This window comes from Erithacus rubecula, assembly GCF_903797595.1.
Source record: "Erithacus rubecula genome assembly, chromosome: 16".
Classification (NCBI taxonomy): domain Eukaryota; kingdom Metazoa; phylum Chordata; class Aves; order Passeriformes; family Muscicapidae; genus Erithacus; species Erithacus rubecula.
The window spans coordinates 14,648,270-14,667,333 of NC_136668.1; the positions used below are offsets into that span (position 1 = coordinate 14,648,270).

At 45.9% G+C, this 19,064-nt stretch overlaps 1 protein-coding gene across 8 annotated transcripts in view; it reads left to right on the forward strand.

Moving 5' to 3' along the window:
• Positions 1-19,064, forward strand: part of NSD1 (nuclear receptor binding SET domain protein 1) — an 86,333-nt gene that overhangs the window by 31,867 nt on the left and 35,402 nt on the right. For all 8 annotated transcript variants that reach the window (XM_079319593.1, XM_079319589.1, XM_079319590.1 and 5 more), the window contains 12 exons: positions 3,300-3,443; positions 3,877-4,000; positions 4,789-4,989; positions 6,380-6,559; positions 6,885-7,041; positions 7,335-7,540; positions 8,027-8,139; positions 10,609-10,878; positions 12,122-12,238; positions 13,429-13,570; positions 13,985-14,091; positions 17,158-17,362. In XM_079319593.1, coding sequence (XP_079175719.1) covers positions 3,300-3,443; positions 3,877-4,000; positions 4,789-4,989; positions 6,380-6,559; positions 6,885-7,041; positions 7,335-7,540; positions 8,027-8,139; positions 10,609-10,878; positions 12,122-12,238; positions 13,429-13,570; positions 13,985-14,091; positions 17,158-17,362 — 1,966 coding nt within the window. The remainder of the gene's footprint in view (positions 1-3,299; positions 3,444-3,876; positions 4,001-4,788; positions 4,990-6,379; positions 6,560-6,884; positions 7,042-7,334; positions 7,541-8,026; positions 8,140-10,608; positions 10,879-12,121; positions 12,239-13,428; positions 13,571-13,984; positions 14,092-17,157; positions 17,363-19,064) is intronic.

Below are 19,064 nucleotides of genomic sequence, written 5' to 3' on the forward strand. Positions count from 1 at the left end.
AACTGCTACTCAACTAAATTCTCTTTGAGAGAGGCTGTTCTGAATTAATGGAACCAGGTTTTGTCTGGCATCTTGCTTTGCACCTCAGAAAATCAAACTGCTCTAAGAGGTCTTCTCTGAGGGTGGGACTCTTGCACTTTCACACATCAGTATGAAGCACTAGACTGGACTTCAGCCTCTTCTGCTTGCACCTGAACACCAGGATGAGCCAAGAACCCATTGGAGGGGCTGAGGGGGGACTGTCTGTGACTGCTCACAGAGCCTCTGATTGCATTCTGCCATCCAGCAGAAAGGGATAACTTGGGCAATTCCCTCTACTAAATATTAGCAGGGTCAGTGTATAAATACCTCTGACAAGCACGTTTTGCCTTTTAGGAATGAGCCAGTTATCAGCAAGTGTAGGGGAAGCAAGACTTCCTGGGAGAGAGGCAGGACACCTCTGGGCCTCTCGCCATCGCCTCTCACTTCCAGTGGCCCAGGTTCAGCAGCAGGCAGGATAGTCAGTATGTATTTCAGGAGTAAATTGTAGATAAATATTGTTATATTTGTTTTATAACACAGTTTGCAGGAGAATACAAACCTCACACCACCTGAAACAGTTTCAGCCTTCCCTGTTGCATTTTGGAAAGGGTATTTCTGATAAAGCTAATAAATTTGGGTAAGAACCCTTGGTCCATGTAAGATTTACTGTGCTGGTATTAGTGTTCTTTTTGAAGTGTGCTCAGCTGGACTAATTTTTTAAAACAGTCTGTACAAATACCTTTGCCAGTGCTGGGCAGGGGCAGTTAACACTGTCTGCTGTACACACTAAGAGACAGCAGATTTTCTGTGGAAAGAGGGGCATTTCAGAGCAGCAAAGAACCATGGCTCTGAATCATGCATCCACTACTCACTGCAGAGGAAACCCAGTCTTAACTGCCTCCAGCTGTAGACATTTGTGTTGAGTACCAGAAGTCAGTTATGGTGTAAACCATGCAAAAAACAAGTTGATGCTTGGCACCTTTGCCAGTATCCCTTTTATTGTGTCTCTTCAGCTGCTGTGGTGGGTATTCATCCCCTGGCTTAGGTGAGTGCTTGTGTTCTGGTGTTTATTGGGATGCTGTGGAGATGTAGTTGTGATTTACTGTGGAATTCAGACTATGCTGGTCCCTCAGTGACTGCCCACACTGGGCAAGGTACTCCACTTTGCTAGAAAAGATACATGGTCTGATGATAGAGCACAGTGAAGCCTTGGATCCCACTGCTTTCCAAGGAAAAAGAGGAAGGCTTGTCAGCCTGGGCTGAGCTAAGCAGCTTTCTCTGACCTTGCCCATCTGTAGAGCCAAGAGTACAAATTTATAACATCAGGGTGGTAAGAAACTGACAGAATGGGATGGAAAATGCTGTTTGAAATGGTTGTCAAGGTTGTGAGCCAAGGTCAGGCTGTGCCAAAGAACAGGTCAAGGTTTGGGATTGTGCCAGACACAACAGCAGGGATAGTTCTGGAAGACCTGGGATGAGCCTTCTTTCTGCAGGAGGTATGTGGTGTTGCAGTGCTTGTGCTGGGCAGAGGAAGGAGGGGAAACAGTGACAGGTCCTTGAGTGATGGCCTTGAGTGGCAATGCCCTTTTCCTTGTTCACAAAGATTGGCCCTTGCCCATCTTGCCTAGTTCTGACATCCCTTCCCTGTGCAGTTCTGGGAGCTGTATTAGAACAAGCCTGTAATTGAGACTTTTTTTATTTTCTTTTGTTTTTTTTTTTTTTTTTCCTCTCAATAAAGTCAGTTTATACCATTCTTCTTTGCATTGTGTATTTCAATATACCCTCAGTGCATCTGTGCATGATTGCTCCACAGAAGGTACATGGCTTTAAAGTGTCTCCAAATAAAATCATTATGTCTCGTTCAGGGAATAGGGGAAAAACCAACAGTTCCAGGCAAAGAAAGCATCATTATCTGAACAGAATACTAGCTCCAACTTTAAACTTTAGATCTTTGTCCTTTTTTTGCCCAGATTCAGAATGTGTTCAGACATTCAATTCAGCTTACAAGCTTTAGTAGCACCACAGCTCAGACTTTCTCCTGCAGAAAGTGGTGCAAAGCTCCCTCTCGTGATTGTTAGCTGGAGAGCTTGCACCAAGCAGGCCTGGAGGTGTGGAAGTGATGGCTGCTGCTTCTGCCAGCATTTCCAATTCCTCACAAGGTCTCTCAGCTGTACTATTTGTGCAGGGGTGTACAATAGCTGCAGCTTGGTGACCCAGGGAGGAACTGGCAGCTGTGCACTGAGATCACTCAGCTACCTGCAGTGAGTTGGCATATTTAAAAGTGGCAGAGTCCTTAAAATGTTCTGGCTCAAAGCACGTAGCTAAAGGCATCACTTTGGTGCAGTGTTAATGATCCTTAAATTGTACCTTCTCTGGAGTGGCAGCTGGGGCTGGTGAGGCCACTGAAGTGTTCCCTAGACCTCCCAAGTGGGCTGGAACCTGGCAGGATGGTGTTTCCTAGCTCTTAGTTGCCTGTCCTGACAAAATCTGTGTCACTGCAGCTGAATGTAGCTGCAGGCCAGCTGTGTTTTGTGGTAGAAACAAGTATGTCTAGGATACCTGCTATTCTTCCCTGTCAACAGTGCCTGGGCAGGTCCCATGGATGCTGTGAGAAGCCTTATGGCAGGATCCTTGGCTTGGTCCATGAGTGAGTGGTTGGACCTTTATCATTTGGAACCCATCCTCTCCCCAGGATGCTCTTGCACCAGTGGATGTTATGGGCAGTGCTGTACACTTGTGCAGGATAGTGGGAAACTCCACACTTCAGTCAGGATGGGGTGTAAATGCCCTGCTGTGCTGCTTGTTTTGGGGTTGGCTGACCCTCATACCAGCACAGGCCTTGAGTACCTTTGTGTCTCTATTTTACATGGGTTAGGACAAGCTGAGATAAGTGTAGAGGAGAACTGTAGTTCATTTAGTGTTTTACAGGTGCTATGAAGACTGAGGTTTTCATTTGTTTCTCTAATGCAAGTAGACACTGGGATGCTTCTGATTTTCTAGCCTACCTGCTTTGTTTCCACTCAGGGCTGACTCCTTGCTCAGAGAGGGGTTATGCACAGGAAGATAATTGCATTGTGTATTTTTAATCATCTAGTAAACTAAGAACTCTTTCCTATTCTGTAATTCTTTTGGTGCAACTGTAAGGGAGGCTGTTCTCTCCAGGGTGGATAGCACACAGATCACCTGCCAAACCCATTAAGTGCTCAGTGGCTGAATTAGTAGTTTCCAAGTCAGGATAGGCTCTGCTGACAGTCCTAATTCTAGTTTTCTCTTTAAAGGGGGAGACATCTGTTCATGGGACTGCTGCAAGCCCCAAAGAGGGTCATGAGGAGGGGTCAGAGAATGACCATGGAGTGCCTTCGTCCAAAAAGATACAGGGGGAGCGTGGAGGAGGAGCTGCTCTCAAGGAGAATGTGTGTCAGGTAGTGTTCTTGAAGAAATCTCTTTAAAGCTATCCCATTGTAAAGTATTTTAGTGTAAGTTCTGGGACACACTGGTGCCCCAGGTAAGCTCAGGTAGCCTTCAAGTGTTTATTGTAAAATTAACCAGGTTTTTGTGCTCTGTATCAAGCATTTCTCCTGCAATAGCCTTTCTTCCTCTTAAAGTTCACAGAGGTTAGGGAGATGTGACCAGTGTAAGGTATTTTTTTAGCCAGTGTAAGATATCAGGGAGTCGATGGTAAATGGCAGTGGTTATACACAGACTACTGGAATTAACTGACGCCAGGACAATGTAGCATTTTTTTTTCCCAGGGGATCCCTGCTTGCAGTTCTAGCCAGCACAGGGGATTGCTGCTGTCTGGGATGCTGCAGGAAAGAAAATTGCTCAAGCTGATACTGTGTTTGTTTCCCACAGATCTGTGAGAAGCCAGGGGAGTTGCTGCTGTGTGAGGCGCAGTGCTGTGGTGCTTTCCACCTGCAGTGCCTTGGGCTCTCCGAGATGCCAAAGGGCAAATTCATCTGCAATGAGTGTTCCACAGGTAGGGCAGCACTGTGGGCTTACCTGGTTCTTTCTTGGCTGGAGTGATGTGCCTGCTATAGGGCTGCTAAGTAGCCCTTAGTCCTCAGATTATTGATTTGATTTCTGATAATGACTTTCTAATTAGAATCATAGAGTCGCAGGGTGATCTGGGTTTGAAGGGACCTTAAAGATGATCAAAATCCACCCCTCTGCCACAGGCATGAGCACCTTCCACTAGACCAGGTTACTCCAAGCCCTGTCCAGTCTGGGCTTGAGCACTTCCAGATATGAGGCATCCACAGCTTCTTGGGCAACCTATGCTAGGGCCTCACCACCCTTACATGGAAGAATTTTTTCCTGATGTTTAACATAAATCTGCTCTTTGTTGATTTGAAGGCATTAATAATGTCTTCAAATATTTACCAGCCTTACTGTTGTTTCAGACTTGGTGTACCAAGAAGTGAATGTCCATGGTATGCTGGGAAAGAGACAAATTCTTACCTGGGATTATAGAATGGGGTCTGGTGGGGGGAGGTGGAGTATTTTTCAAACTGGAAAGGGAGAAATCTCAAAGTAGGGTTATAATTTTTTTATTTTCTTTTTTCCCTTGGCCTGAAGTCCCAGCTATAATAATATTTATTTTTATGTGGAGTTCTACTGCAGGCCAAACCAGCCTGGTGCAGAGACCTGTGCTCTGGGATGCGTGCAGCAGGCTGGGAAGTTGTGCTGTGCTGTTGAACAGCCTGGTGACAGCATCAGGTCCTCATTTAACCCTCCAGTGTGACCTGTGCATTGCTCTTTCTCCAGGAGTCCACACCTGCTTTGTGTGCAAGAGCTGCGGGGAGGATGTGAAGCGGTGCTTGCTGCCCCTCTGTGGGAAGTATTACCACGAAGCCTGCATACAGAAATACCCCCCCACAGTCATGCAGAACAAGGGCTTCCGCTGCTCCCTGCACATCTGCATGACCTGCCATGCTGCTAACCCAGCAAACATCTCTGCCTCTAAAGGTACCTGAGTCCTCCTGGGTGGTCTGGGCGGTGCAGTCACCTGGTTTTTCTTTGTTTCGGGTCCACCTGGTTCACCAGGTCTTTGCATTGTTGCCTTTGTGTCCTTGCCACAGCCCTGGCTGTGTTTGCTGAGGAATAGCTGCTCCCAGGGGAGTGGAAGGGGTGGTGTCAGAGTGTGAGGCTCAGCAGCACTCCCCATGGTCTGACATGGCAGCTGGAATGTTCTCAGACTGTCCAGAGGCTCGGATTCCTGCACGCCCAGCATTGCCTCAGGCCTCACTGGGTTTTTGAGTAAATCTCTGGAGCTGTACAGACACGCTGGTGTTTCTTCCACCTGCTCCTCACTGTGCCAGTGCTGCAGATGAGCCTTGCTTAGCAGCACTGGCTGTCAACACAGCAACATCAAGAACAGCACAGGGCAAATGATTATATTGTTCTGCCTATCCATTTTTTCCTATGTAAACTCTCATCTTGTAGTGGAGACACCCTTGGGCTAAGCTTCCCAGGCAAAAAATTTGTTTGAGCTGTTTGCAGCAATACCTTGACCTTTATCTCACATGATCAAACTTAAAACTTTTCTGATTGTTGTGCATGTTTGCTTCTAAGGCTGCCTTTCTTTAATCCTTGGTATCTTAAGACTGGTTAAATAAGACCAACTCTATTTTTACCCTCAGAGTCTGTGTCAAAGTTGGCTTTTTTTTGCCCAAATTTATCAGTATTTGGTGTAGAAAGCAGCACCAAGGCCAAAAGCCTGTAGCCCACAGCTAGCCACTTCCTCACTGAACATTTGTTGACTGGCTGCTGCTTCTTGGTGGTCACATTTACCCCTTTTCTCCCACCTCTTCTTCCTGTTTATAATCTGCTGTGAGGAACTGAAAACGGACTCTCAAAAACCTCCCATAAACTAGGCTGTAGGGAAGTCTGAATTGCCTGGAAGTTCTGGAATTTCAGGGTAAAATCTGATAAACAAGCAGCAAGTGCTGGTGTTTTCAGAAGCTACATGGATTGATTTCATTATGTGCAGCTAAGCACTTGAAACACCCCGTCTGTAATTACTGTCGGGGCTGATTTAGTAATTATTTGTGTATGATAGGAAGCAGTCCCAGTCTGTGAACTCTTGAACTGTTTCTGCACAGCATGCAGGAGATTTTTCACTTCTAAATAATACAACTTTATCTATGGTATAGGATTAAGATTTTATAATTTTATATATTTAGTTATATTAAATAACTTAATAGGAATCCAGCGAGTATATCATGGGTGGCCTATAAAAATTAAAGGTCAGCTTCTTTTTTCAAAGCTCATTTTGAGCTTGGGTATGAGTAGAGTGTAGTTTCAGTAGGAAAGAGTGGGGTGGAGAGGCTGAGTGTGCTGTGGCTGTTTGTGGCAGGTCGCCTGATGCGCTGTGTGCGCTGCCCGGTCGCGTATCACTCCAACGATTTCTGCCTCGCCGCCGGCTCCGTGGTCCTGGCCTCCAACAGCATCATCTGCCCCAACCACTTCACTGCTCGCAGGGGCTGCCGCAACCACGAGCACGTCAACGTCAGCTGGTGCTTTGTCTGCTCGGAAGGTGAGCTGGTCAGCACTGCATCCCCTGGCACCAGGGAACCCCCTGGCAAGAGTTCATTACAAAGGGCAGAAGCTTTTGCTATCCAGAATGTCCCAGGGGGAACTGCAGAGGACAGAATTCCTCCCTGTCTTTCCATATTTAAGTCCAACTTCAGGCTAGGACCTTTTCTGGATCCTTGTTGTGTTTTTTTTTACCATGAGTAGGGCCCAGCTTTTGAAAAGGGCTTGCAGGAGACCATCATTCCCTCTTTCCAGGTCTGTCTGGAAATGGGGAGTGCAGGGCTCCTGCACAGTAACTAATAAATTCCTCCTCCTTCTCTTTGCAGGGGGCAGCCTTTTATGCTGCGAGTCGTGCCCGGCTGCGTTTCACCGTGAGTGTCTAAACATTGAGATGCCAGAGGGAAGCTGGTATTGTAATGATTGCAAGGCAGGCAAAAAGCCACACTACAAAGAAGTAGTCTGGGTGAAAGTTGGGCGCTACAGGTAGGTGAAGATAGAACAGATTTGTCCCCATCCCTTCTTCATGCAGTGCTCATAGTGATGGAGGTGAGAAGCTGCTCCTCTCTGCAGGGTTCATTGCAGCAGGCCTCTGGCTTTTTTGCATGCACATTGCTGGTAAAATGTGAGCTTTTCTCCTCCAGTAGCCTCTTTTGTCCCCACCAGCCTTGCTGGTAGCCCTCACACACTTTTTCCCATGTCTCCATGCAGTAGCATAATTTTGAGGTGGCTGGAAGTGGGGAAGCCAGAGGTTCCATCTGCCCTTCCCTGTGTTGCAGGTGGTGGCCAGCTGAGATTTGCCATCCTAGGACAATTCCTGTCAATATCCAGAAAATGAAACATGACATCGGCGAGTTCCCTGTGCTGTTTTTTGGCTCCAAGGACTACCTGTGGACCCACCAGGCTCGTGTGTTCCCTTATATGGAAGGTGATGTCAGCAGCAAAGACAAGATGGGAAAGGGCGTGGATGGCATATACAAAAAAGGTAACTTGTTTTTGTAGCAGAGAGAAGTGTCTTCTTACAACAGAAGTGAAATTAAATGTGTAGAATGAGCTGCTTCTTGTGCAGCATGTTCAGAGAGTTTGTTTGACTCCCCGAGAGGGCAGAGGGCTTGCTGATCTCAGATGCTTGTCCACCTGTGACATAATATGTCAAAATTCAAGTGAGCTGCTGCTGTGTCAGCTTACCTCTGTGTAATACAGTCATTATCTTGATATTAAAGTGCACTGGAGAGTTGTGGATTCAGCTGCCTGGCATCTCTGCCCAAGAGGGCAGGCAAAGATAGCCAACAGCTGGGATGCTTCATCACTCATGGGCAGGCCCCTGACTGTAATTTCTGCATTTTCTTGCTGCATTGGCCTTTTCTTCACCGTCTTCTCTTGAACCTTGTAAGCACTGGGTGGACAGGGGCTGCCCAGCCTTGTGTGAGCAGAGTGAATTCCTTATAATAGAGCCTGTTCTCTCACTTAGCTCTTCAGGAAGCTGCTGTGAGATTTGAAGAGCTGAAGGCACAGAAGGAACTGAGACAACTTCAGGAAGACAAAAAGAATGACAAGAAACCTCCTCCCTACAAACACATCAAGGTGAGGGGAGGTGGTGGGGGGCAGGTGCAGAAGAGAAGCTGTCTTGAGCTGTTGGTGCAGGTGATTTACAGGTATACAGAAACATTTCTGATGTTTGGCTGTCTGACTGTTCTTGAAGGTTTCTTTGATCCTCTTTCCATCCTCAGCAAGCTGGGCTGCAGTAATAGAGGTGCTCTGATTTGCTGGAACAGATCTGGTTGTGTCTGTGCTGTCCATGTCAGTTGTGTGATGTGAAGGAAGTGTCTCTCCCTGAGAACTCAGGGCAGAGGGCTGGTAATGCTCAGTAAGGTCAAATGCTCCATGCTGCTGATGGCAAGGTGGACAAACCAGGTGGTGCAGGACAGGAGGTGGTCAGGGTGCAGTGCAGCATGGCTCTGTGGAGGGTGGTAACCCTCAGTATGATCTGTCTTCTCTGCTATTGTTTTATATCCATTTCGGTTGGTGACTGAACAGATACACTGAAACAAGTGTACAGGCTACAGTATCAGCCCTTTTCCTCAGTTTTGGGGAGCTGTTCATGTTAAAGGCTATTATTGTTACTGTTGTTATTACTAAGTTAGAATAGGAGCAGCACTAGAAGTCCTACAGTATGGAGGTAACTTGAGAGGAAAGCTGGGGCCAAGCATGTGTCTGTGTCTGAGAAGTGGATCCCAACTGACCAGAAACTCATTGACTCAGTGGCCATGTTCTTTTTTTACTGCTTCTGTCTGCTCCTTCCCTTTTTTATGCTGCAAAATATGAAAGCTTAACTGATATCTGGCATTTTTTTGTATCTAGCTAGGATTTTTAGGCAGGCAGGTATATCCTGCATGAGTTACTGTGTGGTGTAAAGAGCTCAACTGAATGCTATGGCAGCAGTACAGGCCTGGCAGCTTCAGTGGAGGAAGTAGTTTCTCATTATAGCTATTTTTAGGCCTCTCTGGCTACAATATGAAGGAACTTTGGAAGCAGTTTAGAGCCTTTGAAATACCCTTCTATATAAATAATGACGGTTGTGGTCATTAGTCATGGCAGCTTTTCTGAAGTCTTGGGTCCAAGCTGTTTGTCTCCCTGAAAGCAAAGCAGTTTGTAGGAGCAGATGGTGACCTCGAGAAAGCTTCAGGATGGAATGGCTGAAGCTGTTTGTGTCCACTTCTTCCAAGGAGATCAGCACCTCTCATCCATCCCAAGTAACATCCACACAAGAGGCTGCTGCAAAATACAGCTGGGATCCTTCATTGTGTCAGGCTTATGACTAGTCCAGGCATTGCCCTGTCTTGGTTTTTTTTCCAGCAGTGCCTCAGAGAGTAGGGCAGGTGTGCTGGGCATGTGTGGTGAGGTGTGGCAGTGCCAAAGCAGTGCCAGTGGTGGATTAACACAATCCTAAGTCTTGTCACTCTTAATGAGGTGATGAGTCTGGGTAAGAGTTGGGAAGCAGCAAAGGAGAACCTGAGGAAGGTTGGAGGTGGGACACAGTTCTAGGAGGAAGATGGGGGAAACGGTGTTGAAAAAATTAATGAGGAAGTTTTGCAGGGTCTGTGTTTAAACAAAGATGAATCAAGGTTGGGCCAGCCTCAGGCTGTCAGTGTGGAACCTCTGTGGGTGGGGCTAGGTAACTTAGACGGGGGCTGGAATAGTTTTGCTCAAGTCTCTTCTTTTGGTGTTCTGGGAGAGGAGAGTGAGACAGTGGTTCACCCAGGGAAAGAGCAGCAAGGAGCTTTTCTTCAGTGTCTCTCTCCAAAGTCCTGACTCTCTGTTGCCTGCTTTTCAGCGTTCGCTGCCTTTAACCAAACCCCAAGGACGCAGCTCATGCCACAGACACGCCAGTCGCTTCTCCACCTGGTGCTGCACTCTGCTTCCTTCTGGAGCGGTGTTTAGAGAGCTCCTTGCCTTAACTCTGAGCTCCTCTTTGGGTCTTCCAACCCCAGCCTTGTCTGGTTTGGCTTCCATTTACATCTGCAGGACAGTTGGGTAGGGAGGTAACTGCATGGTAGGCCTTGTGTCACAGATGTGACAGCCAAGAGCACAAACCAGCTTGAAGGTAACATTCAAAAAGCAGGGCAGTAAGGGGAAGCTGAGGAAAAGCACCTGACACTCTGACTGGAAAAGGTGCAGTTTGATGTGGAAAGTGGTTTTGTGCTGATCACAGGGATGGTGTGTGCCAGGCAAGAGCACCCGGCTGGCCACCTGAGCTGGATGTGGGCTCAGTGATAATGGGAGGGGGACACTTGGCAGCCTCTCGCCCTTCCAGGGTCACAGAATACACACTGCACCAGGTGATGCATCCTCCCGAGCTCTTTCCTCTAACCTTCTGCCTCTTGAAATAGTATTCCAAAAAGTACAGCTGTGCCTGTACTTGTGTCCTTCTGCCCCTCACTGTCACTAAGTCACTGCAGCCTGTCAGCTCGTAGGCAAGGGTGTGGAGTATAGCAGTGCCTGTCGGGGTGACCTGCAGCTCCCAAGAGCTCATGTCCCTCGTGTGCATTGAAGGTGAACCGGCCGGTGGGGAAGGTGCAGATCTTCACCGCAGACCTGTCCGAGATTCCGCGCTGCAACTGCAAACCCACGGACGAGAACCCCTGCGGGCTGGACTCCGAGTGCATCAACCGCATGCTGCTCTACGAGTGCCACCCCCTGGTGTGTCCTGCCGGGGAGCGCTGCCAGAACCAGTGCTTCTCCAAGCGCCAGTACCCCGAGGTGCAGATCTTCCGCACGCTGGCACGAGGCTGGGGCTTGCAGGCCAAGACAGACATCAGGAAGGTACGTGTGCTCATTCTGCCTCTCGTCACTCTTATCGCTCTTGGTTTGAAAACTTTGAAGACTTTGTGCTGTAGAAAAAAAAAAAAGGATTAATTTAATCTTCCAGTCTTGACAACAACGTTTTGGCTCAGCTGACTGAGAAAATGATTCGCATGTTGATGTCCCACAGGATAAGAAAGGTGATTGCTTGGTCAGTCTGCTTGTAAGAACAATAGAACAGTGCTCAGGATTTCCAGATGGGGAACAGTGATTATTCCTCCCTCTGATTCTTGTCTAGCCAGGCTTATCCAGCATGAGAATCTTGTGTCAGAAACAGAAACCAAGGCTTGGATCTTAAAAAAGGACAGTGTCTTGGAAAATGACAGTGGCTGTTATTACTGCTGAAACTGATTATCTTCACCTAAAATTCTTGTATGTATTTTTTAAATGCAAAGAAGAGTAGTTCTTTGGACTGTGCTGAGTGAAGGAGGAGGAATGTTAAATCCAGAACCCCAAAGCTAATAAAGATGAAGTGAAACAGAAGACTATTTGCATAGTAGGAAAAGAATGTCTGAAAAGGGAGTAGGAATGACATGATAGGAGGGAGGCCTTGTAAAAGAGGCAAAATGTGAGTCTGTCCTGTTGAAAACTTTGCTGCCTGCTGTGCCATAAGTTAAAGGATGTTTCTGCCATTCCGTGTGCTTGTTTCACTTCTAGCAGACAGCTTGAAAACAGAAACACTCAGTTTTTTAATGGGGGGACCTATTAGCCCCACTGGAGCAGAGCTGGGGTTCTCTTTAATGGCTGGAATACAGTCTCTGCTGTACTTCACCACAGGAGAACTCCATGGATTCAGTGCAGGAGCAGGTGCCCCAGGTGCATCCTGCTGCTCCATGTGGTTGGTTCCCCAAAGGGATATTATTTTCAGCTGGAATGCAATTAGGGCAGTGCTTTGAGCTTTGCAGCAAAGTGCTGTTCTTGTGGTTAACTTCTGTGCTGTCCCTTGGTGCTAATTCTTTCTTTGGCATAAAGAATAACCTGATGGTCACAGTTGTTTATTTAATTTATTTTGAGTTATTTGAGCATGTGAAACGGGTGTATGGTTCAGGGCTCTTGGTGAAGGTAATAGGTCAGACTGGCTGCAAAGCACAGGTTTGCAGAGATTTTTAGGAAGGGAATAGGAGCTAAGTTCTAACACAAAGGTGGACATCCCTCCATCCTGCAGATAATTTGTCTTATCAGCTTGTTGTTTTCTGTCTGGCAGGGTGAATTTGTTAATGAGTATGTTGGGGAGCTAATTGATGAAGAGGAGTGCCGAGCCCGAATCCGCTATGCTCAGGAGCACGACATTACCAATTTCTACATGTTGACACTGGACAAGGTATGTGCAAGGAATCTCTTGCCAGCATCCTAAACTGAAGTAAAAAGATGAAAAGGAAGGCATGATAATCCATCTGGTAAAAAGGTGCTAAGCATTGCTGATGAGCTGGTCTGCATTTCCTCTGAAATGACTAAATGAATTAACATGTGGTAGAAGAGCTTCAGGTTGGATTTCAGGGTTAGGAGGAAAGTCTGAACAGATACTGCCTGAGTTTGTTCAGAAGAGGTGAGGGCAGTTGTCTGAGGACTGGGAATCCTCCTTCAGCATAAGAGGCTGAATTTGGGAACTTTGGGATCCTTCCCAGCAGCTGAACCTTGGAGAGCCCAGAACGGGGCTGGTGTGTGCCAGAAGAGGCATCAGCCCTCAGACATGTAACTTATAGGCACAGCAGGACTTAATCTAAGTTCAGATCTCAGGTCTTGCTGTTCTCAGTAGAATGATGGATTTAGTTACACCCACAGGCTCCTCAGTGAGTCCTGCAGGGCAGGTTGTTGCTATGAGCTCCTCATTTTCAGAGGTTTAAGTGGTTTTGTCAGATGCTTACCACACTTTGTCACTCAGCCATGGAAAGATGAGAAGGAAACCATGAAAGCAGACATGGAGAGGAAGCTGTCGAGTGTGGGACAAGATAACAGTGACTGCTTTATGTCTTTCCCTTATCCTGCTGCAAGTTCACACTGGCCATATCTTGTTCTCCTTGTCTGGCTGATGGGGCAGACCCAAGTGTTAATATCATTAACTCTTTTTTCAATTAACCCTCATTACTACAAAAGCAAATCTCAGTTGCAGCTTCCCTCTCCTCTCCAGCCCTGTAACAAGCTGTGCACCAGTGTACCTCAGCTTACACACTCTTCCTGTTTTCCTTCTGTACAGTGACATGTAAGAAATAGGAACTGCTATTTTGCTTTTAAGCAGAAGCTGGGGTCTGGAACCACTGCCTTGGAAGTCTGTTTGGGTGCTGTTTATCCAGTACCAATGCCACAGGGATACCTTGTTTTCCAGAAAACAGCAGTGGCACTGTCCTTGCTGTTTGAGAGCCCTGTGTCTTTGAGGAGAAGGATGATGAGCAGGAGGCTGTATTGCCATGTGATTCACCAGCACTGACCAGAGGCAGCAGAGCTGGTTGATAGCATTTGATGACAGCTGATTGAAATGTTGTTTTCTGGGTTTTGTTTTTTCTGCAATTGCAGGACCGAATCATTGATGCTGGGCCAAAGGGCAACTATGCTCGGTTCATGAATCACTGCTGCCAGCCCAACTGTGAGACTCAGAAATGGTGTGTGAATGGTGACACTAGGGTCGGGCTCTTCGCACTTGTAAATATCAAAGCTGGTAAGGAACTCACTGTCAATGGATGCAGTAGCCTCGGGGGGTCTGTAGGGAAAAGGGAGGTTTTGTAGCTCCCTGGAAGGGGATTTAATTTTTACTTTCATATGGGTATTCATGAGGCTTAACAACAGCAATAATGTAATGAAACACACACAGCCATGGTATTAATGGGGGTTGATACAGGCCCTGCTACAGGATCAATGCCCTTTTTAGCTGTAAAATGTGGAAGGGGGGTGAGGGGTTTCACTGAATTTTCAATCCACTCAGATCTATGGGAAGATGAGTATTTGGTGTCCTTGTGTAGTGGTGGAATAATTTGTGACATTATATTTTAAAAGTGCTTATACTTCAGCAGTAAAACATTCTGCTCTGTAATTCATTAACAACTTGCTTGGTTTTGATCTGCTTTTGTGCCAGGGACTGAGTTGACTTTCAACTACAATCTGGAGTGTTTGGGAAATGGAAAGACCGTTTGTAAATGTGGTGCCCCAAACTGCAGTGGCTTCCTAGGAGTAAGGCCAAAGGTATGATGCATCCTTGAAGCTTTTGTTCTTCTAAATCACCTCTTTGCATAGATGTGTATCATTCATTGGTTGCAGAGGTTTCAGGTTGAAGAGATCATTTCAGTGTGACCATGGGAACAGTGCTTGAAATGAGTTAAATATTCGAGTTTTCATTCTGAGAGAGCAAATCTTAATCTTCAGTTATCAGAGTTGCTATAAATAATGACAGGAAGTTTTATTTTACACTGAAAGAATAAAAGAACGAGGGTTTTTGGTGGGTGTTTTTTCTTTTTACATTTTCTACTTCTTATGGCAATTTCCATAGCACTAGAGGAGCAAAGGACAGACATGGGAAAGACTTCATCAGATAATCAAGAAAGCACAGCTCAGCCCAAAAGCAGAAGCTTGAGCAAATTGTGAGCATGCATGGAAGGCCAGCAAACTCACATTCCTTCACACTGAAGTTGCTTTAGAGCCAGAAGGCTGCTACCTCACCATCTCTTCTGCAGTAAAATTCTTGATTTTATTCTGGTTTTAATGAAATGACCGATTCTTACACATCAGACAGACATAAGAAATTTGCCAGATCTGTAGTAGAAAAACCACCAGTTTTTAGAACTCACTGACTTTTTGAGGGCTTCGATTTGTAACTGTAATGTTGCAGTAACAGGAATTGATTTCAATTACCTCCTTGTGTGAGCTGGTTCTCACTGGGAAAAGGAAATAACAGGAGCAGTTGGCCGAGTTCCCAGCTGTCACCCGCTAAATCTGTCTCAGCTGTTGGTTTGTTACAAGTGCTTCACCAGATCAGTCTGTAATCCCTCTGCTCTGGCATGTGGATCCTGCCGTGCCCACAGTTAAGGGTTAAAAACATCCAGCAGCACAGTTGTTGAGCCCTGTCAATATAGGGAAGGTTTTATGAATTCTCCAGAGATTAGTTCTGCAGAAAAATTAACTTTAAAAAAAAAAACGGATGTCTTCAGAAGCTGACAGATGAGGGGAGTTGCACATCTGATGTATTTAGTTCTTTTTCGGGTTGCAGTTTAGAGTTCAATTGATTTTGTGCTGCCCCTGTGTTCTACATGGTTTGACTGTCATTTTTGCCTTGAAATTGCAGGTTGCAGGATGGAAAACAGAGAAAGGTGCCCTTTAGTTGGCATTCACATTCCATTGTGATATCTGAGGCGACTCATTCCATCTTGATGAGATGGACTAAGAAACAATACCGAGAAAACAGTACCTTGGGGTGGTTTTTAAAAAAACTCTTCTCACAATAGTTGCATTTTTAAGCTTCCTGCAAATACAGCAAGGCAAAACTGATTATACTCAAGTTCACTCTTAAAAGTGCCTTCTAACTGGGAATGTAGAAGAATGTTTGGGAGTCTGTTGTACTGCAGGGAGCAAATGGGAATCGCTTAGTCCAGCTGTTAGACCTCTCTTAGACATTCAAATTAGCTGTGAAGGGATTTTCTTGCTCTCTGTGTAATTAGATGGCCGAGGAAGTAGGTGGCATAGTTTAGATGCAGGCATTTCAGAGCCTGCATTTTCAGTGATAAGAAAGGCCTGGCTTGTCCCCATTGTCAGGGGGAATGATGGTTTGAAAGCAGAAATATCCACATGTGAAGGGGAAGGAAACAATCAAGAGATGTAGCTCCTTGGTGACAGGAAAGCTGGATAGCCAATTGCAGCATTCTGAAATTGTAGGTCTGGTTTTTAAATGCTTTGGTGATGAAAATATTATGTACTATATTTATGCAGAATAAAGGATGTAAAAAATGCTTCATAGGCTTTGTCTCAGCACACAGAGATATCCTGCATGGAGAATGCATACTTGAACCCAAAGAGATGTAGAAAATGGCACAGAATTTAGCTCATGTCTCCTTAGATAAACTAAACTGATGGTGCTTTGATAAGGTCAGGACTCCAGGCAAGAAGCATCATCTTTGTTGAGTTGAGTGTTCCACACAATGGGAGGCTCAGCCTGGCTTAGAGGGGGAGTTTAAAGAGCAGGGTTGGAGGAAGCCTTAGGCCAGAGAAGAGAGCACTTGAACCATTTAGTTGCCTGTCCTGGGTCCAGTTGTAGATCCTTCCCTACACAGATAATTTAACTGTGCTGATGACACACAGTTCAGTTGTCACTGTCATGGGAGAGTGAGAGGATGGGGCAGTTGCAAAGGAATAACTGAGTGTGGGGGAATAGAGATTGGATATTCCACAGTACACACCTGGAGAGGTTAACAGCAGAAACAAATCCACCATGAGAAGGTGCCACTGTGCAGCTCAGCTGCCACAGGACTGAGCTGTGGTGACACAGCTGTGGAAAGGGCAAATGGGGGCAGTGCTTTGGGGGAATTTCCTGTTCTTTTAGCTAAGTGTTGATGTCTTTGTGCACTGCCTATGAGGTGTTATCTGAGGTAGCATGTGTAATTCTGTGACTTTCATCTGGGATAAATATACTCAATAAGGGCAGAGAAAAGCCACTGGGGTACACTGAGTGTGCAGACTGTGGAAGTTTCAGTTTGCAATCAGGAGAGTGTGTCCCAGAGGTTTCTTCAGGAATGTAGAAAAGCTTCAAATGTTGAACTTGATGATCCTGGAGGTCTTTTCCAACCGTAAAGATTTTGTGATTCTGATGCAAAAGAGCAGCATTGACACAAGAACAAATAGGTCTAAACTGATGACAGATTCAGATTCAGACTGAAAATGGAGAGGGAACTGATGAATGAAAAAGTCCAGGAAGGCCCTGGATAGATTCCTTATGAGTGCTAGGAAACCTGACTGCTTTGACCTGAAGAGTCTGTGAGAGGTGCCATGAGCTCAGTGACACCAGGCAGCCCCAGCTCTTCATCCTGCTGTTGCTAGTTGTATAAATCCCATGTTGAGCCAAGCTTTGCTGCAGGACTTCCAGGCTCTTTCAAAACAACTGGGAGCTATTTGCTGTGGTAAATTAGTTGCCAATTACCGAGCAGCACAAGAGATGCTGTGCAGGTCTCAGGTATAGCTGGCAGTGGGATTTTTGTTTGGAGCAGGAAGGGAGCAGGTGGATGGAGCAGAGCCCTGCATTAACCCACAATGTTTCACCCCCAGAGCCAGCCCAGCCTCAGCGAGGAGAAGTCCAAGAAGCTGAAGAGGCGGCCGCAGATGAAGCGCAGGTCGCAGGCAGAGGTGATGAAGGAGCGCGAGGACGAGTGTTTCAGCTGCGGGGACGGAGGGCAGCTGGTCTCCTGTAAGAAGTCAGGCTGCCCCAAAGTGTACCATGCTGACTGCCTCAACCTGACCAAGAGACCTGCAGGTCAGTGCTCTGCACAGCTGGGCTCTGCCTGGGTCACAGGTTTGGCTCTGGGTGTCCCGAGTGCTGCTCATGACCTTGCACTCTATTCACAGCGTCTTAACATTTAGAGAAATCTTTCTCGCTTGAACACACCTTGTTGCCCAAAGAACCCAGCCCTGGTATGTGCCCCACTGTGGCTGCAAAAAAGTAAACTAGTTGCTGAAGTGGGAGGTCTTTGCCTGAGAGATGGTGGACCCCATTCTTGGAGCCTGGCAGAGCATAATTCCAATGGCTGATGTATTGGTTATTACACTGGCTGCTTCCCAAAGTTGAAGACACTTGTGAGTTGGTGAATGGTGAGGAGAAGCACTGCTGGAAAGAAGGAGTTAGAAAACAATCTCTTAAATGTCTGAATAGCCATTAGTTCATATATAAGACAACAGTACCAAAGCTTATTCTAGTTTGTGGTGAAATGAGGGCAAAAATTTGAAATAGAAAAACCCTCAAAAAGTACAGTCCAGCCTCCAAGCCTCTTCCCTTGCTTTCCATTTGCAACCTTTCTCCTAACAGCCTGACTTAAAACCACAAAGGATTGCCAGCTTTGATACACATTTTTTTTTTACGTAGTGGAGGATTGTTGTCTCAGTCCTTTTCCGGCTTGTACAAACACAGCCTCAAGTTTTTATTCTTGATCTACTTTGGACTGTGTCCCACTTGCCTACACATTTTTTTAAAACTGGAAACAAGAATTTTAACAGCATTTCAGCCAAGGCCTTGCTTACTCTGACAGAAGAGAATAATTATATTCTGTTTTTTTACATAAAATTTCTTTGGAAATTATGTTTTACTTGTTTTGCAAAAATATATTGATAAGATGTTTATGGTTTATCCTTCTTGAGTTTTCATCTTGATCCCTTTCTCTTACTTTTTTCTTCCTCTTGTGATCCTGTTTTGCACTTGTCTCTGTTTAATTACATTTTGTTTGGTGCAAGAGCATTTGTCCAGTTTAAATTCTGAGCCCGTCCAGCTGAATTTTTGCAGTCCCTTACAGGCTTGATGTTATCTACTGTATCTGTAAGAGTATTTGCTGTTCTACTTTCAGAAATTTAAATTACTATACACATTAAAATATACTCCTGAAGGATGTAATTTGAAATGCCTCCTCAGTTTGCCACAAGACCATTCATAACTGGCTTTTGAGAATGATTTTCAGTCAGTTGTAGCATTTTTACTCTTTTCACGCTTAGGCAGGGATTTTCATAGCCTGCTCCTCAGAGTATCATTCAGGACATGAAAGGTTCAGCACTTTCTACTTCAGATGTTTCCTCTGCCATGGGCACTGCTGTCAAGTAATTGGAATTTCCTGCTTGTTTGCATGTTTGCTAATTGTGTGATCTTACTTCCAAGAGCTCTGGGCTGTCCCTGGAGAGGGTGCTTATTCATTGGACCTTTTTATCCTGTCAAAGACTATTACAGTGGTTTGATAGGATTTATTCTTCCTGCAACAAACAAGCAGGTTATGATTTATTTTATTTTCCATCTGTACAATTGACCTGTATTGGGATGGTCCCAGGGTCTTTGCAGTGTTGTGGGGCTCTCTGGGATGCTGCAGGTGCAGGGGCAGCAGTGACAGCCTGTACTGCAGCACCATGAGCCAGGAGCAGGGGAGACCATGGGAAGTGTTAAACATCCTCACTTGGAAAAAAATGCTGAAAAATTGGAA